Here is a 25170-nt window from a genome sequence, read left to right as displayed (position 1 = left end):
TCCCCCAGCTCCCAGACCCCCAGTGATGAGATCCTTGCCTGTCCCTCCACACACTCTGTCCCAAGGGCAATGAAATCCTCTCTGTGATCAATAGCGCCCTACGTTCTTGTCTGTAGGCCTTACCCAGGCTCGTCACCTTGTGTGGAATACACTCCCTTCCTACCCCTCTACCTGACTGGCAACTGCTCATCCTTCAGGAATCAGTCTGGAACTCCTTTCTTGGGAGTCTTTGGTGTCTCAACATATGTGGGGCAGATGCCTCGCTCTGTCTTCCCATAACACCCTAGGCTTCCTTTCTCACAGCGATAACCCTGCCCTGTTAGCAGCGGCTGCCTTTTACTGGAATCTGTAAGCTCCTTGAAGGCAGTCACCACGTTTCATTTACTAAGCGCTCCTGTGACCTTGTCTCGTAACTGGCACGTAGTAGGGACTCTGTGAATATTTGCTGAATAAATGAATGAATGAGTGAAGAAATGAATCAGAGCACTGATATAACTTGCTCTAGGTCACAGAACTAGTAACTGGCAGAGGCAGTATTCAAACCCTGGTTTGCATGACTAATGCTCCTGGCCCTTTGAAACCGACTACTTGTCTCTGTAAAGAAAATTATATAAAAGGCAGGAAGGTGTCTTATGCTTGGTGAAAGCCTGCATGTTCCTCTAGTGATTCATCAACAAAACTGTATAAAGCTCTTATGCAAAATGGAGAGAGAGGTAGGACGTTCCAGACCAACTGATAAACAGGAAGTACATAATTTCAAAGAATCACACAAATAGCAAGCTTGAGCAAGAGCATGAAATACTATAAAATATAACTGCCAGTCAACTGTCATCATAAGATTCCTCCCTTAACGCTAAAAAAAAAAAAAAAAAAAAAAAAAAAATTCCTCCCTTAACAGTATGGGGAGCTTCACCATTTTCAAAGCACGTGCTAAGTCAGAGGTCAGTGAACTGTGGCTTGTGGGTCAAATACGGGTTCTCACTGTTCCTGAGTGGCCATGAGCTAGGAATGGTTTTTACATTTTAAAATGGAGTGCTATTTTATTTTTTTTAATTTTCATTTATTATTCTTAAATTTTTTATTTAAATTCAATTTAGTTAACATATAGAATATTAGTAGTTTCAGGGGTAGAATTTAATGGGTCATCAGTTGTGGGAAATAAAACCAAAAAGAGTAATATTTTATGACACATGATTATATAAAATTCATATTTCAGTGTCCATAAATAAAGTTTTATTGGAACACGGAACATTTTGTATTTCTTATCTATGGCTGCTTTCTGTGCTACCATGACAAAGTTCAGTAGGTGTGACAGAGACCACATGGCCTGCAAAACTGAAAATGTTTACTATCTGGCCCTTTATAGAACAGTTTGCCAACCCCTATTCTAAGTGGCTACTTTTATTACTTTTTCCCCACCCTTGGAGGTAGGCAGGACACGGCTAGCATGTCAGAAAAAAAAACAGAAGACTTGAGAGAGGACATAACTCCAGTGTTCCCACCTGGCCTATTTCAGTGGCTTCCTACTTGTTCTCCGCCATGATCTTGCCTCATCTGTGCCCCAGAACCCCTTCTCTGATCCATCTTCTAAGGCAGTCTGCTTAAGCACCTCCAAGGGCTCCCACGGTCTCAGGACCATGTTCATACACGCGTTACGGGGTTATACAGAGTCTTTGGTGTCCTGGCCTTGCTCACCACTTCAGCCCCACTTCTGATCACTCCTGGCCTCTGGTCACATTGGCATCTATCCCTTTGCTTCGACCCATTCAAGTTCAGTGCCATGCTTTCTTGCCTCCAACGATCTGCATATGCTACTTCCTCAACTCAGAAGACCTCCCTGCTTTACTCTCCAGCCTTGTTCAATATGATAACTGTCACTCTTTTAAAACTTATCTCAGTAACCACATATCTGAGAAGGCACACCATAAACTGATTCATGTTTCTCTTCTCTGCTCCCACAGCATCCTGAATTTACCTTCATCACAGCACTTAATCATGCTGTATTGATATAATTTATCTGTTTGTTGTTCTCCCACTAGCTATTTGTGAAGTGCTTATTATAAGCTCAGCATTGCACGAAGCACTTTATATGCATTGGCCCATTAAATTCTTACATTAGCCCCGTGAAGTAAGTGGTGTTATTGTCACTATTTTACAGATGGGGAAACCAAGACACAGAGCAGTTAAGTACCTTTTCTAGCCTAGAATCAAAGACTGTCCAAATCCGAAGACAAAGTTCTTAACCTCTCTGGGATGAGAGGCCACAATCAATAGTAAGTTGCACTCAATATATGTTTATTGAGAACTAAATGAATAAATGAAATTCTGGTTTAGTATTTACCTACTAGCTGTGTGACTTGGAAAATTACATTTCTGTGTTTCAATTTCTCTACTATAAAATGGGAATAATAATAAATACCTCATGAAGTTCTTTTAAGGAATAAATGAAAAACAGTTGAAGCCTGGTTGATAGGCTCAGAGGAGTCTCCCCACCTTTCCAAACTAGGGCTATAACTCTGCTAAGCAGGAGTGCTCAGCTGTGAGGCGTAGAAACAGAGGTATCGCTGGACAGGTGTCAGGATGGGAAGAGGTTTTCTAGTGGGTGGAACAGCAGAAGATAAGTGATGGATCATGGGTCTCAGCAGGACACAAAGGGTGTAGAGATGGCTACTGTTTCCTGGTGCCTAGCCTGTCTCTCCTTCTTAGGCACACAGAAGAATCCAAGTCTTATCAACACCATGTAAGTGGAAGTGACACAAGTCATTTCTAAGTAAGGTATTCAAGATCCAGGTTACTACCCCCATATTTTCTCCTTCCCTGCTGTGGGGTCTTTTGAGGCCACATGTATTCTAGATGGCATAACAATGAAGAAACTTTTCTGGTATTAAGCTACTGATATTTGGGTATTCATTTGTTGTTGCAGCAAAGCCTTTCCTATCCTGCCTAATCCAACAGAAGAAAGGTAGTAGTCCCTTTTCTTCTCTTCTATCACCTGGTTCCCCCATCATACAGCTTTTCTATTAGAGGATTCATGACTCCACTCTCTCCATATTTCTACCCTATGTCCATATATATGTATATGAAAATTAATCAATTAGTTAATGAAAATAGTAAGACCATGCAAGGAAGGAGGAGGTCAGAATGCTGAGTGCCTCAGACTTCCTTTCTGACTTTTACTCCCTTCTAAAGCAAAGAATGCTGAGTAGAGACGGATGCTGATGGGCTAAAGATGACACTGGAGCAGATAACCTTGAAGACAAACTAACTTCCTGGTTTCTTAGCTTCAATATATTATAGTAACATAGAAGGCTGAGGGCTCTTTGTGGCACCGGGTCTCCTGTAGATTCTAGGACTTGGCCCGGACACTGCCGAAGAGAGACAAAAGACCCATCACACCCTGAAGATTCTACTATCAACTATTACTGGAAAAGATTCATGGGGAGGGTTTAACAAATAGGAGACAGGAGACTCTGACAGTGGCTCATAGAATCTCACCCAGTCTACATCACTGACAAGGTTCAAAATGGTGCCATGGGAATGCCATGAGCTTTGGAGTTAGAGCTCAGCTACAATTCTGTGGATCCTTGAGGTCTTTATTCAACCCTTCTGGGCTTCTACTGCTTCATTTCTTAAGAAAGGGTAATAAGAATGACCACTATTTATTTAGTGTGTAATACATTGTAAACTCATGTCAGCATACACAGCCCTGTGACTGGTACCCAGTAGATGGTTAATTTTTGCTAAGCCCCTTCACCACTCCCTCCTTCAACACTACATTGAAACCCCATCAGAGAAAGCTGTAGTGGAGCTTTCTTCTATTTCTAGCCCTTGTCTTCAGCCTACCCAGATCTTCCCCTTTCTTTGACTCATGATTTTAAAAGGCCTCTTATTCCCTTTGTAAGATGCAGCTGATTGGGAGCATCGGAATCGAGCTAAGGTCAACTCTGGTGTCTCAGGTTTCGGGTAAATAGTTTCTCATTTCTAGTTCACACAGATGAATTGAGACTTCCAGGGATATGCTTGAAGGACAAGTGTTAGCTGTGGTTTTGGTGTTCCTGGACTCCATTGAACCAGCTTTGTCTTCCTGAGTAGGGTGTGGAAAAGGTGTGTATGTGTGTTGTGTGGGGGGGCAGTTTGAATGGTCTAGAGAGTAGGGATAGGAGAAGGATAGAAGACAACTAAGGAGATGTACCAGTGCTTATAGCAAGAAAAATATTAATGGGTTGGATATTTGAATGTCATCTTTAGGATGACTTTAGGAGTTTCCCCTCTTAAAGTCTGGTAGGATTTCTAAGGACTAAACAATAGCCAAGAGTTTTCCAATAAACTGATTCACTATAGTCTACTTCTCATAAAGTAATCCTTCCTTGGGGTCTCGACTCCAGCTACCATAGCTAGATTTGGGCATCCTCTGGTTCTGAGTCCCTCCTGAAATTGCTGGGTAGATGATGAGAAAAGAAAAAGTGCTACAGTCAAAGGCTAGCAGGTGCATGAGCAAAATGCTACACTCAGTCAACAAAAATATGATTGCTATGCATAATCTCATCTAAACATAACAGCCTATAGTTGAAAAGGTTAAATACTAAGAGCTGAGGCCAGCATCATTCCTGTGCCTCTGCTTCTGCACTTTGGATCTAGTCTGAGTTCATTTGATAAATATGTGATTTGTGGAATTGTACGAGAAATTACTAGAGTTCAGGCTTTGCCTTTTCTTCCTTAGAGAACAGCAGCAAGAGGCTTGGGTCTCTAAGTCTCCTATCAGAGAAGGTTCAGAAGAAGGAAGGAGGGAAGCTCAAGATGTTTATCATCTGTTATATTCTTGACCTTTTATGTGCATTATCTCAAATAACTGGGAGAAAGAATTGATGACCTCTGACCTAAAAGGGGAGTGAGAGACTCACAGGGGGTTGATTTATCCAAGGTCAAACAGTTAAGTTTTGGACATGGGATTTGAATCCAGGTGACTCTAATTCCCCATTACTCCATGCAACGTCTCAAAGAAGCTTCATATAAGACAGAATCTTCCATATAGAATTGGATCAAAAGAGGGGAGGGCAGGCAGTGGGCATTTCCTATCTGACAGCAGACAATTCCTACATTGTGCTTGGCTTCTCACACCACCTGTGACATGTTATTCTTATGGCTAAGGAATCCGCCGACACATCATTCCCCTTCTTGGCTCCAGTCTTAGCATCTGCAAAATGAGAGCATCTCACTGGAGAATGGGTATTTATTGTCCTGCCAGTCTCTGCAGGGGTGAGAATCCATTATGAAGAGAAAAGAGAAAATGCTGGATGAAATGGTCTACCTCAGGCTTAGCCGTTATGAAAAGAAGCCACGTTTACAAAAGACCATTGCCCACGCCTCTTGCCTATTGCTGTTGGGACAATGGTTTTAGTCCATCACAACCACAGGGCAGCATGGAACTACTGGTGACACTGGCCCCTTATCTCATGCTTCATTATTCTGGAGTTCAGCTTTCAGCACCTACTCTGAGGGGGTGGTTTTAATGGGATCGTTAGAGAGTGTTTACTAGATTAAAACTGTGGCTGTCTTCTGCAAAGCAACTCTGCAAATGGCTTTATGGGTTTCCGGATTTATTTTGTCTCAATGACTAGGCTCAGTTTGCAAATCAAATCAAAGCTGATTTTTCTAACTGCCACTCGGGCGCACCCAGCGGGAGTCTGCAGAGCCAGCTGTGCTCCCTTGATGGCTGGTGCCAGAGATGGGAGTGCTGCTGCCTGCTGGTGGCCAGAGAGATTCCGACAGGGAGAGGGCAGACAAGCAAGAAGCTGCTTGACCCTAACCAGGGCAGGCGGACAAAGTGAAAGAAAGCAAATTTTATTTTCTGGAAGGAGAAAACCCAGACAGGAGCTATGGGGCCTCAAAGACTCCTTGGCAGAAATAATCGGGAACCAAATATGGACTCATGATGTTGAAGCTCCCTCCAAAGGAAGTGTCCCATGGTAGAAGGAACTCCTTAGGACAGAAGTGAGGTCCCTGTCACAGCAAGTGGGACTGGACATCAGTTTCTGGAAGAGAAACGGACTAGTATGGGTCTAGAACCCAGCCTCTGGATCAGAAACCATTTCCCCCTTGGCCTGCTCTGAGTCAGAAAGGCATGACCTGAGATGTCGGGTGCCTCCTTCGGCAGATGCAGCCTGGAGCAGGGGCATCTTCCACCACATCGGATAATCACCTTCCACAGGAAACGCTGTTTCCCCCTCCTCCTTGAGCTTCAGCACCTTGGAAGTCTAAGTATCCCACCCCAAACTTCTACGTGCTCCATTTTCCCAAAGGTCACCTCTGAGCAGATTCAGCTTACATCTTCAACCTGATTCCTAAATTGGGCCCATCCCTCCTCTTCCAAATGTAAGGTAAACATTATTTAATGAGTCTAAGTGCACCTCCCCCTTACTTGCCCTGTCTTACATTTTCTGTTTTAACTACACAAATGAAACCTCATTGTTAAGTAATCTTTGTACTGTCCTCCCTTCAAAGAACGAATAATAGTTCTCTGTTTCTTTTTTTTTTTTTAAAGATTTTATTTTATTTTATTCGACAGAGATAGAGACAGCCAGCGAGAGAGGGAACACAAGCAGGGGGAGTGGGAGAGGAAGAAGCAGGCTCATAGCGGAGGAGCCTGATGTGGGGCTCGATCCCATAACGCCAGGATCACGCCCTGAGCCGAAGGCAGACGCTTAACCGCTGTGCCACTCAGGCGCCCCAATAGTTCTCTGTTTCTAAACCAAAATTTAATGTTTGTTTACCCAGCAGCTGAAGTTTTCTCCCTATGGCTCTGAACAAAATCCCAGAGTACACTGTGCCAAGTAGAGGGCTTTTACAATTTTCTTGCAGCTCTTGAATTTGAGGCAATTCCATGATCTTTTTGCTATCCCTAAACTTGGTGATGAAACACATCCTCTGTATAAGAAGAGCACTGTGGTAGATGCCACTGGTGCTACTCTCCCCTTTTCAAGTTGGTGTACCATCCCCCAGCTGCTGTGAGTGTTGAAACTAAGGGCTTATACCTGTGACTTTCTCTAGACACGTCTGTAGGACTCAGGATTGCCATTTCCCCTGGAGCCACCTGAGAGATGGAGGAGAGGAAGAAAGGGGAAGGGAAGAGGGGAGTACTAAATACTAATCGTTATAGGGGAAGAGGCAAAAATTCTGGTATTCTTGGTCAAGGCAGAACCACTTTGGAGAAGTTTATACTCCAGCGGTATCTGGCCTAGGCTTCAATTTATCTGAGAATAGATTTTTGCTTAGCATTTTCTCATTACCTATCCCACTTCCCTCCTTCATTTACAGATTTCTTCTAAGAGCCCTTGCTTAATACCTTACATGCACCCAAATCCCTGCCTCAGGCTCTGCTTCTAGGGAATGTGTCTTAAGAGAGCTCCCATTTGCCTTTATCTGCTCAATGATAAGCTTAACTTCCCCACTTCTGGTTGAACTCACACTCTGATTCTTTTAAATCTCCAGCCAAAGTTAATCACAGGCAACCCCTGGCTGAGGAACAAGGTAAAAACAAACGTGAATCTGGGACAGTGCCAACAAGTCCCCCATTTGTGCAGAAGACTGCCTTCAAGACTTCTGAGGTGAGCTTGTTCTAACCTAGAATTATCCCCTTTACTAGCAAATACCAAACTCCCACCCCACAGTCCCTTAGCTGTGCCTTTAATTTGTGGTTCTGTAAATAAATAGTGCCCTCTGGTGATATGTGAATCTATCCGCAAAATTCTCTCTAAATGCAGACGACTTGACCCTTTACAGGGGCTTTGGGCCAGGGATGTGGCTCTTCTCACAGTCTGAGGTGCTCAGTCAGCTGGCCTCCCAAATCCTACCCTTGGTCCTTGTTCTATACAATTCCCAGTGTTAGGTGAGAAGGGGTAATGATGGACAGGAAGACACAAAGTCTCCTATACTCTATCAGTCCTAGGGAAGCAGAGCCCCAGATGATGGCCCAGGAACATATCTGCCATTACTGCCTGAGCCTCTGGGCACCACTGATACTTTAGCCCCCATTCAGTACATTTCACTTCTCTTTGGAAGCACTGATCACAATTGTAACTCCACTATTAAAATCATTTATGTAAGGTCTTTTTCCACACCAGACTGTGAGCTCCTTGAAGACAGGAACCATGTCTGCTGATTCACCACAAAACCGTAGTTCCTTTCAAGGTGTCCAGCTCACAGATGCTGAGTGAGCTGACTGTACAAAGGAAATAACATTCATTGACAATAATTTTCTCCAAAACACTTTGCAGTACACACTTGTACGCATATTGTATCATCTGATCCTCTAACAAACTGGATGGTAGAGGTCTTCGTGTGCTGGAGCTGGCTTGTACCAGCTTGCTAGAGCTAATTGTTAAACTTTCTTGACTTTTTTGCAAGCCAGTTGTTAAACCATTGGTAACTTGATTGAACATGGTGGGGATATTTATATCCTGGAGATCAACAAAGACTATAAATAAGAGATTTTCTTTTACAAAGAGCAGGTTTATCATCAAACCACTGGCAGTAGGTATGTCAAAAAATGTTCTATAAATGAATAGATGGGCATAACTTTAAATATGGTGCCTCTGAGTTTCAGGAGGATGAAGTGAGACTTTCAAGGTCTCTGACCCTTGCTACAGTGAGATGCTGGCTTCAAATGCATTTACTCATTTCAGCAAGCATCTTTCAAGCGCCAGTGATGTGCTGGGAACTTCCTGCCATGGCAAAATGTCATGGGGAAATTAGTAGTTAAGACCAAGGAGCTCCTCATGAGAGATCCTTTCAATCAGCAGTGCCGGTGCCTACCTGAGGAGGTGGGCCCTGCTCAGAGCCCAGAAACATGACTGGATCGGGACCTGATACTTCACCATCATGTGGGGTCTGAGTGGGGTCCTGCTATCACAGACCCAACCATCGGGTGTGCGCAGATGGCCCACTGTGTTTATCCTCTGTCCAGGGCTCCTTCTACAGAACCTGCAGATCCTCTGCCCAAAGCAGCCTCACTCAGCTTCCCACGGGAACAGCAGCCACATTTGGACCTCAGCTCACCACTAGGTGACAGGGCTTGTTCCTGCTTCTTGCACACCCTTAAAAGCTATTGGGATTATACCATGAATAAAGAATAGTCAGAGGCTCCACTGGAAACCACATGGACGCTACCCCTAACTGCATGGGTCTTGCTATGGGTTGAACTGCGTGTCCATCCCCCAATTCGTATGTTGAAATCTCAACTCCCAGGGTCTCAGAATGTAACATCTACAAACCCTATAATCAGAATGTCTCAAAATATAGGGTTTGTGAATGTAATTCGTTAACTTAGGATGAGGTTAAACTAGAGTACGGTGGGCTCTAACCTAACAGTACCAGTGTCCCTATAAAAATGGGGAAACTTGGACACAAGATGCCCACAGGGAGAATGCCATGTGAAGATGAAAACCAAGGAACATCAAAGATTGCCAGCAGCTAGGAGAGAGGCGTGAATCAGATCCTTCCCTCATAGTCCTCAAAGGACTATGAAGAAGCCCTACTGACAACCTTGACCTTGGGCTTCTAGACTCCAGAACTGTGAAACAAGAAATTTTGTTGTTAAATCACTCAGCTCGTGGTAGTTTGGTACAGCAGCCACAGAAAATGAATCCAGGTCCCTTGCTTTGCAACCCTCCAAACTGGGCAGCACTACATTAGTTTGGGTGACTAACAGGGATATTAAAGACAGACAAGGGTTAGAGCCCCATGCTGGATCCAGGTGTGGAATCTAGCAGAAGAGGTGCTGCACTTGGGGTCAGTGCAGAACGACCCTGCCTGATTGCTGGGGACTGTTATGTTCTTCCTGTGAACTCTCCAGTTCTGTGGGACTTACACAGTTGACTACAGACACCATCTGGAATCGCCAGGGTCAGGGACAAAACACCAGCCAGTTGCTTCACCAGAGCAGAGGCCTCAAGCTTGCACATGTGATCACACTCCAGAGGCTGGATGCCCATTGGCAGTCCCCCAAGGGTTGACAGGGAGGTGGAAGTGCTTGGAGGGAGCTGGATGGCCAGTGGAATATGCCACTGGCACTTCATCTACCACCAATGCCTGTGGGATTCCCAGTCTTATTTTCCTCTGTTAAAATGAAAAGTGTTTTTGGTAAACTCACAAAGTGGGAAATTTAATTCAGGAAAGAGATGGATCAAATATGGCTTCCTGGCTTAGATCCTTGATACACAGTCTTCATGAACAGTGCACAGATTTAGAGAAGTTTTTCCTTTAATCAACCCTGGATGTTCCCAGGCTAACTCAAGGCACAGAGAAGACACTAACCAAATACAGGTCTCCTTTTCTTTGCTTTTTCTTTGCTTTTTTTCAACAAGTATCCTCTTATCTGAGGTGGTGCTGAGAGGGCTAACTCCCTGGACTCTGCGAGACTAGCATTCTGCATTGTCCAGCTCTCTGTCCCATTCCAGGTGCTCCTAGAGCTCTGTCTCTCTGGGCTGAAGTGACGGTCCTTGTGTGCCTGGAAAGTGAGGGTGTCAATCCTTGGAATTTACCTCTGACTCCTTCCTGCCCAGCTAGCACCTGGCCAGCTAGCTGGGCATCCACACTAATTCACCTGTCCTCCCACGTCCTTCACACACCCACATGCTATATGAGCACACACTCCACTAAGGAAGACAGTGTCCTAAAGGTCAAACAGAAGGAGAAATCCTTACACTACAAAGAGGTACAAGCTTTCTGCTCTAGCTCTTTAAAAACCACTGCAGTTCTCCTGCAGAAGAGCAACGCAGCTCTGGAGAAGTATGGCATGGTGGACCTCGATGTCCATGGTGACAGGTTCTGAAATTGCCAGGGGAGTAGAGTTTTAATTATTCTCTCAAAAAGTCCCCATATGTACCTATTGCCCATCCAACCACGTGTTCCTGATTCTCAGTTTAGAAAATAAGATCTAACCAACTACCCTTTGGGGGGAGCTTGTGTACCAGAGGCTGTCCCTAGAATCCCACATGCCCATGGAGGGCAGAGCCATCACATCAACCCCTTCCTTGTCGAGAGGTCAAAAGTTGGAAGGGAGCCATACAGCACCATCACAGTGGGTGAGGGAGGTCTCCCTGTAAGTCTCCTTCCCTCGCCTGGCTGCCCCTTTAAGCGGGACACTGCAGACGCTCAGCTGTCCTGCCTGAGGTCTGGAGCTCTAGTGCCGTCCTACTGATGATGTTCTTCCTTCTGGATTATCCGTTTTCTTCAGTGGGAAGGTCTGCCAAGGCCTGTGATTTGTGCCACTTTTGTTTGCAGGCCATCAATTCTCCTTGCCTCACAAAGAGTATTTTATCTCTTTCTGCCCAGTAGCCTGAGTTCCTGAGAGCGAACAAGTGAGGGACACGCCGGCCTCTCATGACTTATGTGAAATCAGAGTGAGTTCTTATCATGGTGAGTCCTTACTGCTTCCGTCTTGTCCCTACTGTATCGTCTTCCCTCTTCTGCCTACACATTGAGCTGGTTTTCTTCAAAGTTAGGAAAGTCACGAGTGATAGGTCTTCATGCATATTTTGTCAAATAACCATATTTTCCTCCTTCGCTCTCTCTCTCCACTCCCTCATCTCTTCCTCTTCCCCCACACACGTGTGCATTTTCCTCTGAATGAGTATGCATGCGTGTATATATTCACATATGTATAGACACACTGGGGTCATCATCTTTGTTCATGGTTTATACCTATGATTATATGTCTATTTATATTTATAATTGTTATCTCTGAGGAAGCATCCTATGTAACTATATGGGCTGTCATTAAATGCAGGGAACAGCAGAATTGTCCAATTTTGGTGTGTTTATATGGAGAGAATGGCTGTTAAAAATATCCATTTTATAACAAAAAGATAAACCTGATTTCTAGCCATTCAACCTTGTAATAGGTTAAATGATAACAAACCATTCATTGATTTTTTTTTTAAAGAGTAATAAACAGAAACATGTACCAATTGAAAGGGCCAGGTGATTCAATTATAATTAGGAAAACAAAAAGTGATGAGCCTGAACAATGCTGCCTTGGTTTTTGGGATAAGTATTGAAAATGCCAACTGCATAACAATGCAGTGTTTGTTTTCTCATCATTAAAGGCACCAACACTATCACCTTATTTGTGAAAGCCAAACCCCGTTGAAAGAAGCACAAAACTCAGAAGACAGGTTTGATAGACATACTTAAAAAATACCCACATAAACACAGACCCAAATATAATGAAAATATATAGCAGAAGAATATGAGTAAATTTATATTCACCACTCTAATTAATGTACCAGTCCATTCATCCATTCATCTGTCCGTCCGTCCGTCCATCCATCCATCCATCCATTCATCCATCTCAACAAATATGTCTTGAGCCCTTACTATGCTTTAGGGACTGTGTTATTAATATATACTACAGGTATATATTAGTACCTAGATGCAAATGACTCCAATGAAAATAACAATTCTTTTTTATTTTTAGTAATTGTTGGCTCAACTATCCCCGTGTGGCTAGAAGGACAAACACTTAAAGACCTGAAGACAGACAAAGACATGCCAACATACCTTTTGTAGCCAGGCGAACGCAGTTGATTTTGGTCTCCTGTGAACAACAAAAGTGAGGTTCCAGTTAATTAGTTGCAGGTTTGATTTGCTATATAAAGAAAAAGTATACATATGTATTTTTAATTATAATTTTAAATCTGTCCTTTCCATCTCTTCCCTCATTGGAATCACCTTTTAATTCTATTTCTTCATTTCTTTTCAGGTTAAGTACATACTTGGTTCCTTTCACTTCCTGGCTCCCATTACCTCATAAGCTTCCTCCCCAGACAGAACCACCTATAAACATATCAGATACTGCTATTGCCTAGCACAGGTCAACTTTAACAATGGCACTAAGTGGGTACACTACGGAATGAGTTAGTAGATGGCACCAGGACCATTGTCGGGAAACTATAAATAAATAATGCATCTATCAGCACAGACTGAAACAGACACTTGGCAACAGCTCAGTCAACAGGAACATGTAAGAATCAAACTGCAAAGTTCATGTTCAAAAAGTCACTTTGGTCCTCAGATCTTTGGTGAACCTCACAGTTTTCATGGATAACATTGTGTGTGTGTGCTTGTGTGACAATTGAATCTTTGCTGGGTAAACTATCTAATTATTGTTGGCTGTTCCCCAAGTGGACAAAATCCATAAACTTGTGATGTTACTGGACATGCAGTTGAGTTACAGAAGAGTGTGCTTATAAAGAGAATCATTTCAGCTTGCTTTTTTGGGATCATCTCCCAACAGGCCCTAGAACCAGTTGAAAATTCCAGTTGACTAAGCTATACCTCCAGCAACAATCTAAATGTAGAGGAGCAATGAAAAGAAAAGGCAAAGAATGCAAGCGTATGAGTCTCCAGAATCAAATGTGCGTCTTGCTACTGCTCATTCATAAGAAATCACTGCATCTTGAAGGCATTTGTGTTAGTCAGGTGTTTGAGGGTTCCTGGACCAAATTCTGCTGTGTGGAGGGAGGTTCTTCCCCTTCTACAACACCAAGCAATCCTCAGACACCAGCAGGGTATCTGAGAACTCAACTCACTTCTGACACTGTCTACCTGGAGATGGCATCAGATTCCACAGGTAAAGGGTTCAGTTCTACAAGACTGTCCTGTACCCCCCACTTCAGATGCCAGGTACAAGCTCAGGCTGCTACCTGTGCTTCTGACCTACCAGCTACAGATTGGAGGTTCCAATGACCTCCTCCTTAGGTTCGATTAATTTGCTAGAGCAGCTCACAGAACTCAAAGAAATGTGTTAGTAGATCACCAGTTTATTGTAAACGGATGTAACTCAGGAACAGCCAGATAGAAGAGATGCATAGGGTGAGGTATGTGGGGAGGGGAACAGAACCTCCTTGCCTTTTCCAGAAGTGCTACTCTCCCCAGTCTCCATGTGGCCACCTACCCAGAATCTCTCTAAACCCAGTCCTTCTGGATTTTTATGGAGGTTTCACTGCATGGTCATTATTGACTAAGTCATTGGCTACTGGCTGATTCAACATCTAGCCCCTCACCTCTCCCCAGAGGTCCAATAGGCTGGGAGTAGGGTGGGACTGTGGGACTATGGGACTGAACGTTCCAACTCTAATCAGAAGTAGATCCTCCTCTACGACATCGGCCAAAGCAACCTTTTTCATGACACATCTCCAAAGGCAAGAGAAACAAAAGGTAATATGAACTTGTGGGACTTCATCAAGATAAAAAGCTTCTGCACAGCCAAGGAAACAGTCAAAAAAACTAAGAGGCAGCCCACGGAATGGGAAAAGATATCTGCAAATGATGCTACAGATAAAAGACTGGTATCCAAGATCTACAAAGAACTTCTCAAACTCAATACACGAGAAACAAATAAACAAATCAAAAAATGGGCAGAAGATATGAACAGACACTTTTCCAATGATGACATACAAATGGCTAACAGACACATGAAAAAATGTTCAAAATCATTAGCCATCAGGGAAATTCAAATCAAAACCACACTAAGATACCACCTTACGCCAGTTAGAATGGCAAAAATTGACAAGGCAAGAAACAACAATTGCTGGAGAGGATGTGGAGAAAGGGGATCCCTCCTACATTGTTGGTGGGAATGCAAGTTGGTACAGCCACTCTGGAAAACAGTGTGGAGGTCCCTTAAAAAGTTAAAAATTGAGCTACCCTATGACCCAGCCATTGCACTACTGGGTATTTACCCCAAAGATACAGACGTAGTGAAGAGAAGGGCCATATGCACCCCAATGTTCATAGCAGCATTGTCCACAATAGCTAAATTGTGGAAGGAACCGAGATGCCCTTCAACAGATGACTGGATTAAGAAGTTGTGGTCCATATATACAATGGAATATTACTCAGCTAGCAGAAAGAACGATTTCTCAACATTTGCTGCAACATGGACGGCACTGGAGGAGATAATGCTAAGTGAAATAAGTCAAGCAGAGAAAGACAATTATCATATGATTTCTCTCATCTATGGAACATAAGAACTAGGAAGATCGGTAGGGGAAGAAAGGGATAAAGAAATGGGGGGTAATCAGAAGGGGGAATGAAGCATGAGAGACTACGGACTCTGGGAAACAGAGGGCTTCAGAGGGGAGGAGGATGGGGGAACGGGATAGGCTGGTGATGGGTAGTAAGGAGGGCACGTATTGCATGGTGCACTGGGTGTTATATGCAACTAATGAATCATCGAACTTTACATCAGAAACCAGGGATGTACTGTATGGTGACTAACATAATATAATTAAAAAAAAATTAAAAAAAAAAAAAGAAGTTGATCTTCCTGGCAACCAGCTTCCTCCTTTGGTGGGGTCCAAAAGTCACCCTCATTAACATAACAAAAGACAGCTTTATGGCCATTGATGCTTAGGAAATTCCAAGGGTTTAGGAAGCTGTGAGCCAGAAATCATGGACAAAGACCAAATACACATGCGAAATATATTTCTGGTCATCTGAATGACTAAAAATTTATTTCTTCTAATAAATCACCATATGGCATCAGGGATAAGCAGAAGTATAAAACCCATGAACTTCAGTGGCTAAAAACAGTAAAGATGTATTTCCCACTCAAACTAACATGTCCAATGTAGGTGCACGACTGGATCTGAAGTGGGGTAGTAGTGGTGTTTGGGAGATACTGTAAACACTGTACCCACTCAGAGACCAAGCCGGTACCTCTATTTTTAAATTTTAAATTAAAATTTTTTTACTTAAATTCAATTTAGGTAACATATAGTGTATTCTTAGTTTCAGGGATAGAATTTAGTGATTCATTGTTGCATAAACACCCAGTGCTCATTACATCAAGTGCCCTCCTTAATGCCCATCACCCAGTGACCCCTTTCCTCCACCCATTTCCCCTCCAGCCACCCTCAGCTTATTTCCTATAGTTAAGAGACTCTTATGGTTTTTATCTGATTTTATTTCTCCTTTCTGTCCCCTCTGTTCATCTGTTGTTTGTTAAATTCCACATGAGTGAAACCATATGGATTTGTCTTTCTCTGACTGACTTATTTCACTTAACATAATACCCTCTAGTTCCATCCACATTGTTGCAAATGGCAAGATTTCATTCTTTCTGATGGCTAAGTAATAGTCCATAGTCCATTGTATGTATATGTGTGTGTATATATATATATATATATATACACACACACACACACACACACACACACACACACCATATCTTCTTTATCCATTCATCTGTTGACGGACATCTGGACTCTTCCCATAGTTTGGCTATTGTGGATATTGCTGCTATAAACATTGGGGTGCATGTATTCCTTTGAATCTGAATTTTTGTATCCTTTGGATAAATACCTACTAGTGTAATTGATGGGCTATAGGGTAGTTCTATTTTTAATTTTTGAGGAACCTCCATACTGTTTTCCAGAGTGGCTACAGCAGCTTGCATTCCCACCAACAGTGTAAGAGGGCTCCTCTTTCTCCGCATGATCACCAACATCTGTTATTTCCTGAGTTGTTAATTTTAGCCATTCTGACTGGTGTGAGGTGGTATCTCATTGTGGTTTTGATCTGTATTTTGCTGATGCTGAGTGATGTTGAGCATTTTTTCATGTGTCTGTTAGCCATTTGTATGTCTTCTTTGGAGAAATGTCTGTTCATGTCTACCTCCATTTTAACACAAGGCTTCACTGTTCACTGAGGCAGGACAAAAGAGTACTTGAGTTGGGCACTCACAATCAAATGCTTTGTATCAGAAGCTACACTTACTTGACTCAAGTTTCACTGACTAGAATCAGTCATATGGCCATGCCAAATTTAAGTGAGGTGGGGAAATGGAGTCCTCCATGTACCCAGAAGTAGAGAAGAAATGGTAATGTCCACAGCAGAGTCTATTTTCTCTAGGCGTACCTCTGAATGCTAGAAACTCACTTCACGTGTGACTCCCGGTGGTCTTGATTCTATTCCTTACACCACAGAAAGTCTGCCCTTGTGTACAAAAGATGTCTGAATATTGAAAGATGGTTCTCATGTCCATTAAGATTCTTCAACAATTCCTCAGATGATAAGAGTTCAAGTCCTCTGAACCAATACTGCTACTCATCCTGGGACATCCTACAGTTTGTCCCTCTTACTGAGAAGGGACTAGAATAGGACGCAGCAGTCTACATGTGGTCTTGGCAATACATTATTACCTAGATTATCACTATTTTCTATTTTCCTTAGTTATACTGGCCTTCTGTTAACATAGCCAACATTTCAGGTTTTCACTTATCACAATGAATGTGCCGCCAACCATCCCCCCATCAAAAAAAAAATATATATATATAGTCTGCTTCTACATACATAAATGTAGTTGTATTTCTGGAATCCAAGTAGAGAGTCATATACTGACTTCCCCTATTGACTTATTTCTTCTTTGATCTGATTGCTACAGCCTGTTACCATATTCTCCACCATATATAAGTTTTTGAACCTAGTTTTTTTCTATAATTTTATCCTGATCATTAACATAAGTGGTAACCTGGAAAATGCCATTGATAAAGCTTTGTGACATGTACTAGAATCCGCCTTCCAGGTTGGCATTCATTGCTCATCAGAATTTTTGGCTGGTTATCTAACTACTCATTTCCTCAACTGCCTATTTCCCACCAAGATAGCTTGAGAATAGGGTCAGACTCACTTCAGATACTCAGATTCTGTCTGCTGCATTTCCCCACTCTATCAGTCTAAGAACTCTCTTAAAGAAAGAAGGTTGGGTTGACATGACTTGTTCTTTGGGACAAGTGCTTCCCTTCCTTTATTTTTTCTAATGCTGAAAGCGCTTTTTTTTTAAAAAAATAAACAATTACTTTATTAAACACCTGAAAATGCAGAAATGTTAAAAGAATACCACACATTATGATTCAAATACATGAAGTATTCATTTGAGGTGTTCCAAGGATATTTCAAGCATGCTATATTTCAAGGAAAATGGTTTTTAAAGAGGATATCCAGAAGACAGAAAGAAGGAAAAATTATGAATAAAAAATATATAAAAATAAAGTAGAACTTTCTAACTGTGATGCAAAAGAAGCTTCAGCCACAAATGAGGTAAAACTTGAAAACGATGATAAAAGTGAGCCCAATAATTTCTTTGTTTTCATGTTTGGAGAAAGAGCAGATGTCCAACTCCTGTTGGCTTCCATTTCTGTTCTCTGGCTTAAAGGGTCAGTGAGCTGAAGGCTGAGATGGTTACAGAGAGTATGAGCTCCTGAGGACCGAAGGCGGTCTGCACGCGGCCAGCTGTGCAGCACCACAACAAACATCACTGAGAAACTACGGCGAGTGGAGCTGTGCCACTAGGGATGGTCAGAAGGATTGACAACTTTATATTAATACAACAAAAAAGGATTTTGCAAGAACTGTATTAGGAAACTTGCCAATTACATGCAAGATTATTACATACAGCAATGGGCAAGAGTGTGATGAGGCTTTCACTGCTGGGGGTAATTTGCAAATATGTACCTAGACTTCAAAAAGAGTCGATCTAATTTTTTCACATCCAAGAATCTATTCTTAGGATGCCTTGGTGACTCAGTGGTTAAGCATCTGACTTCTGGTTTTGTCTCAGGTCATGATCTCATGCATTGTGGGATCAAGCCCCACATCAGGCTCCATGCTCAGTGGGGAGTCTGCTTGGGATTCTCCCTCTCTCCCTCTGCCCCTCCCTGCTCGCATGCACGTGCATGCATGTTCTCTCTCTCTAATGAATAAATAAATCTTTAAAAACAAGGATCTATTCTCAGGGAATAATCTGAAATGTAAAAGAAGGCTTATACTTAAAGATATTGGTTCCAGTGTTCTTTATATAAAAATGAAAGGGAAGAGCAACATACCTGTCTAACCCTACAGGCATGCTAAAGAAAGTTGTGGTCTATCCACATGGTGGAATATTAAGAAGCTAACAAAAAATTATTGTGAGGGCCACATAATAACATGGAATAGTACACATAAGAAAATGTTAAATGAATAAAGCAAAGTACGATTTTACTACAACTAACGTGCAAAGGTAAGCATTTAAAAATAATTTGTGAAGGAAATATATTAAATTGTAAGAACTGTTACATGGTTCATTTGAACTGCAACATATATAGAAACAAGTATACTAAGCTCAACTACAGTTTGCCAAATTTTTCACAAAGTAAACACCCACCTATGACCAGCACCCCAGATGAAAACACCAATACATTGCCAGCACTTCAGAAGTACCCTTCATGCACTCTCTGGGTCACTTCATCCCTGCAGTGGTGAACACTAATCTGCCTTTCTTTCTTTTAAGATTTAATTTATTTGTTCAGAGAGAGAGCGGGGGAGAGAGGCAGAGGGAGAGAGACAACCCTGTGATCAGACCTGAGCCGAAAGCAAGAGTCAGATGCTCAAATGACTATGCCACCCAGGTGACCCAGGAATGTTCTGTTTAAAATGTGTTACATTAAAGGGAATCTGGGTAGCTGCAATGGTTTATTCTATTGCCTTCTGTCCCTCATTGGGTCATTTGTAAGAACTTTCTAATTCTGAGAATCATCTTCCCTTCCACAATTGCAAGCATGAATGTGAGCCATTTCTGACACTACCTCCTCCACCCCACATCTATTAAAAGCTGTTTTCTATAATCTGGAGTGAATGTCTCATTATGCTTAACTCTCCCTGGCTCTCACAAACGTGATGTTGACATGGCCGCTTTCTCCCAAGTTCCTGACACCTTTAATTCCATAACCAATTTGTCTTTGTTGGTTAGAATTAGATACAAAATAATAAAGTCCTAAGTCACTCTCTTGACCTTCTGCATGACTAAACTGTTAGCAAACAAGTCAGAAAGGTGCTAGATATTCTGCATCCCAACATATGAGAAGTCTGGTCAGTGCACATATACCCAAAGTCCCCGATCAGTTCCATAAACAGGAAATGAGTACTTTCTTTGTGCCAAGATTATATAAAGCTTTTGGAAAAGGAGAAACATTTGGTATATTTTCTATCTCCATTAATTACATTCTACTTCTAGGTCTGTAATATATTCTGGGACAGTACAATATAATTTCATTTCCCCATCATCTTAACTTTACTCATATCTCACTTCCCACTCCAGATTTGTGAATCTGGACACAGGTGTGCCATGTTGGGTCAGAATATAATGCCCTAACTATTATGATTCTGTTGAGATCTTCTTCTACTCAAGCTCTGCCAGTGCTGGGCAATATCGAGCAAGTCACTACCACTCTCTATGGCTCAATTTCCCCATCAATCAAATAACAGAGAGAGGGATGGAGAAGGCCAATTTGGTAGAATGGGCAGGGTATTCTAAGGTTGCTTCAAGTTCTCAAAATGCAGAGTCTGGTTTCAGCTACTGGCAGTACTCCTGCTCTTTCAGTACTCTGTTCTCTTGACACCACTCCATATCACCACACCCCACCCCACAACACATAGCTTACTTAAAAATAATAATAATATACAACGAATGAATCATTGAACTTTACATAAAAAACCAGGGATGTACTGTATGGTGACTAACATAATATAATAAAAAATATTATTATAAATAAAAATAATAATAATAATAATAAAAGCTATCATCTACCTTATTTCCCAGAATGTCATATGTCTTTACCTACTTAACTACTCATGGTCTCCACTTCAAGACTAGATCAAGTCTAACTCATCCATCCGTCCATCCGTCCATCCATCCATATATCCATCGCTACCTACTGAAATTATAGGATGTCTCTGTAATTCAGAGACTTACAACATAGTGTCCAAGGCATCAAGTATTTCAGTAGTTGCTACTTACTATCCAGATGGGCTTAGGTTAAGTTGTACTGCCACCCTGACCAAGAAGCCCTAGGTACCTGGGTAGTGCATATAATTCTTATTCTACTGACCCATTAGACTATGTAGAACTTTGTAGACTATGTAGAATGTTGTAGACTATGCCCTGTGTAATAGGATGGAGAATTAGCCCTCACCCCAGTTTTCAAATAACTTCCCCAGTTACCCCAACTCATGCCTTTCTCTTCTGTAAGACAGCCACCTTAGTAAATATGATGGGAGTTAGTTAGCCCTGATGCCATAGTCTAGTTTGCTGAGTTGCTTTGGCTTCTCCCTTAATATTCCTCTAAGTCTTGGCTGCAGCTCCAAAAGCCCACTTAACCCTTTATTCATTTGGTCAACCAAGCAACAGATATTTATTGATATGGTCATTATTAATTATATTGATGATTACTGAGTGATCACTATGTGCCAGGCATTATGCTGGGTATTGGTATTATAGCATGGGCAAAACAGATATGGTCCATGTCCTCATGGAACACATACACATTATTTTCCAATATTTGTGATAAACATTAGATACCCAGTCTCACAAATAAGTATCCAATAACAAGTTGCACTAAACACTAGGAGGAAGTACTAGGTGCTACGTATGTGTAAGAAGATGACATGAGGTGTGGATAGGAAGGAAGATGATACATTGCCTTGAGCAAAGATCATTTAACTGTGATCTAGAAGATCAGTAGGTGGTAGATATATGAAGTATCACAAAAGCATGTCCTGGACTCAGGAACAGGTATGCAAAAACCCCAAGATGAGAAAATGCATGGTATAACTGAAGGTGTAAAGGAGTCTGGAAGGTTACATCATAATGAAATGCCTGGAGAATGATATGATATGATATGAAGCTAGAAACAGAAGCCTGGTAGAGCTTTTTAGACTGTAGAGTTTTGGTCTATATTTTAAGAACAACAGGAAGCAATCTAAGAGTTATGAGCAGGAACAATAAAGTTTTCAGATTTACATTTTTTAAAATGTAGAGACTGTTAATATAGAGAACAGACTCATGGTATAGGAGAAACTAGTCAGTAGGAAGAGTATGGTGGCGTAGTCAAGCCGAGAGATGGTGGTGGCCAAGATGGTATCTGCAGAGATCCTATTTCAACCTCCACCAACCTAGGAAGGCATATTTTAGCTCTGCCTGACCTTAGAGACCTCCCACCACCTCACCCCATCCCATGCTTATGAATCTGTATTGGCTTCTGCTATGGACAACTACTGGGTCCTCAGTCTGGCCTCCCTGCACCCTAATTCTCCTGGACTCTCTTCTAAAAATCCACAAAGCACACAACCTTAGCATAATTAAAATACAGAGGATCTTCGAAACTTCATAATCCCTGTTAAAAACAAAATAAGCATCACAACTGAATGAAATATTTCTAAGGTTTTCAGCAAAAGCTTTTGTGGACAGCAAGGGCCATACAGAAAAGCAACTTGAAAGAGAAGAGCGGTAAGCTAGCACAGGGTGTAAGATTGATCTAAAATGATCACTATATGCTGGCTAACTGAACATAATAAAAATAAATAAATAAAATGATCACTAGCAAGGCCAAGTTCGTATGCAGGAAAAATCTGAAAATGTGTGAAAATGCTGGTAGATTAAGACAATGAATAGATGGAAAGGACTTGAAGGCACAATAATTCAAGGGGCAACCTTAAATAGGCATCACTTATGGGGGAAAAAAACGTAAAAAGAGGGGAAAGTGCCCTTGGGAGACTGGATGAGGGAAAGGAAAAAAGGCAGGGGGAATTTTAAGATCCCACAAGTCAAAAGAGAACAACAGAAGCAACAACGAGTCTTAGAACACATGACCACCCATCCCCCATCACACACAAAACCTAGTTACCCATTAAAAAAAGTACTTCGCTACTCTATCAGAATACTGTGTTTTTAAACTAGAAATATTGTAAGCCACCTTAAATCTACAATATGAATAAAAAGAAAGGAGCCAGGGGGCGCCTGGGTGGCTTAGTCGTTAAGCGTCTGCCTTCGACTCGGGGCGTGATCCCAGCGTTATGGGATCGAGCCCCGCATCAGGCTCTTCTGCTGGGAGCCTGCTTCTTCCTCTCCCACTCCCCCTGCTTGTGTTCCCTCTCTCTCTGGATGTCTCTCTCTGTCAAATAAATACATAAAATCTTTAACATAAAAAAAAAGGAGCCAGATACAACTAGTATATGAAGAAAATGGAAAATAAAAATCAAAACATCTTAAGTGATGAAAATCCACCCCCTCAAAAATAATTGCACACCAGAAGAAAAATATAACCAACACTCCAAATTGAATTAAATTTCCTCAAACAACTCTGAATTAGGAATGCAAAGATTACAAACTGAAATGTCTAAAAAAAGCACAAAAAGAGAGAGTTGACTGAACTCAGGAAAATAAGAAAAAAGGCAAAAGCACTTCAGAAATGAAGTTTAAATAACAAGGCGTCCAAAGGAAAATTTTAATAAGGGGCACTGAAGAAAGGGGAAAAACAACCAAGAGAAAGAAAATTAAATAAAGAATAAAACAGCCAGGGTCAGTGAAAAGGTGACTTAAAGAGAAGACAAAGAGGATCCAATATATGTATACTTGAAATCCCTGGGAAAACAGATTGAACAATTGGATAGGCAAGGATTTAGAGCAATAATCCAAGGAAAATTTCTGGAATTAAAAGATAACCTGAGCCTATATACTGAAAGGACTAAAAACCCTGAAGGTCTATTTCAGGATCCTAATAAAACAATTCAACTTAAAAAAAGAAAAAAAGTCCTCAAGGACTTCAGCCAAAGAAACCAAATAATTCACAAGGGCCAGAGATGTCATGAAATATCTCCAAGGCAACATATGAGGCCAGGAAATATGGGGCAGCATTGTCAAGAAACTCAAAGAAAGAAATTACGAACCAAGGATTTTATAACTAACCAGGTGTCTCTTGAATATCAAAGCTATAGAAAAATAACTTTCAATATTCAATAACTCAATGAATACCACACGCATGACTCTTTCTTGAGGAATATAGCAGAGGATAAGTTTCACTCAATGAAGAGTTAACTGAGGAAATTTCAGCAAAAGGACTGATGGTAAGCATTTAATATCTTTAATCATAAATTTAAGACTAAAACAAGGTAGGGACATAGTTGAGAGTAGAACACAGAAAGGTTATATTTTTTGACAATGCAGAAGTAATGCAAGAAAAAGTGAAAAAGAGAAAAAAACAGAGAAAGAGGAAAGTAGGATAAATTCATTAATTGTTATGTAGGCACTAGGCGAAAGTCAATGGATACCATCAAAAACTGACAACCCAGCGATGTCTGCAAGATGGCAGAATAAGAGTTTCCAGCACTCATCCTCTTACAGAAATACAATTTTGACAACCATGCATGGAGAAGACTACCTTCGTGGTAGCTCAGAAGTCCAGAAGAGGGGTCCCAGTATCCTACCAGAGCAAAAAGTCTGCGAACAAATGCATTGAAGAGGGTAAGAAGAGCAGTTTCACTTTACTCATGTCACCTGCCCCCCAAAGTGGCAGAGCCCAATGCCAAGAGAGACCCCCTCAGCCCACAATTTCTTTCCTGGGATTATGTGAGAGCACAGTGAATGCCTGGCTTTCCCAGTTGGCAAGATGCTGCCCAAGAGGCCCACTTCTTTTCTTGTCCCAACCAGAACACTAAGGGGATAAGCATGGCAAAATAGTTTGATGGACATTAGGAGTAGGGAAAAGAAAAATGTGGTATTTATAGGATTATGGACTATTATTGAGCCTTAAAAAAGAAGGACATCCTGCCATTTGCAACAACACGGATAAACCTAGAGGACTTTATGCGAAGTGAAATAAGCCAGACAGAGAGAGAAAAATACTGCACGATTTCACTTATATGTGGAATCTAAAAGAGTTGAAATCATAAAAGCAGAAAGAGGAATTGGTGTTTCTAAGGGGCTGGAGAGCAAGGGAGATGGGGAGATGTTGGTCTAAGACTTATGCAGGGTTCATAAGTTCTGGGTATCTGTATAATACTGTATTTTATACTTGAAATTTGCTTAGAGAGTAGATCTTAAGTGTCCTCACCATGCACGACGTGAAGTGATGGGTATATGTTAATCAGCTCAATTGCGGTAATCACTTCACAATGTACATGTATCTCAAAACATCCCGTTGTACATCTTTAATACACACCACTTTTATTTGTTGATTAAACCTTAATAAAGCTGGGAAGAAATGCAGACAAACTGGACAGGAAAGGTGAGCTATGGAAAGAATATTGAAGGGTTACAAAGGTAACTACCAGAAAAAGGTACAAACCTTTCTAAAT

General features: G+C 41.6%; 1 protein-coding gene across 2 annotated transcripts in view; it reads right to left on the bottom strand.

Moving 5' to 3' along the window:
- The window catches only part of PTPRT (protein tyrosine phosphatase receptor type T), a 1022164-nt gene that overhangs the window by 191121 nt on the left and 805873 nt on the right, over nucleotides 1–25170 (bottom strand). For both annotated transcript variants that reach the window (XM_044385622.3, XM_044385623.3), the window contains exon 13: nucleotides 12559–12595. In XM_044385622.3, the coding sequence (XP_044241557.1) occupies nucleotides 12559–12595 (37 nt within the window). The remainder of the gene's footprint in view (nucleotides 1–12558; nucleotides 12596–25170) is intronic.

The sequence above is a fragment of the Ursus arctos genome, unplaced genomic scaffold, assembly GCF_023065955.2.
Source record: "Ursus arctos isolate Adak ecotype North America unplaced genomic scaffold, UrsArc2.0 scaffold_16, whole genome shotgun sequence".
Classification (NCBI taxonomy): Eukaryota; Metazoa; Chordata; class Mammalia; order Carnivora; family Ursidae; genus Ursus; species Ursus arctos.
This window is presented reverse-complemented; position numbering and strand designations above follow the sequence as displayed.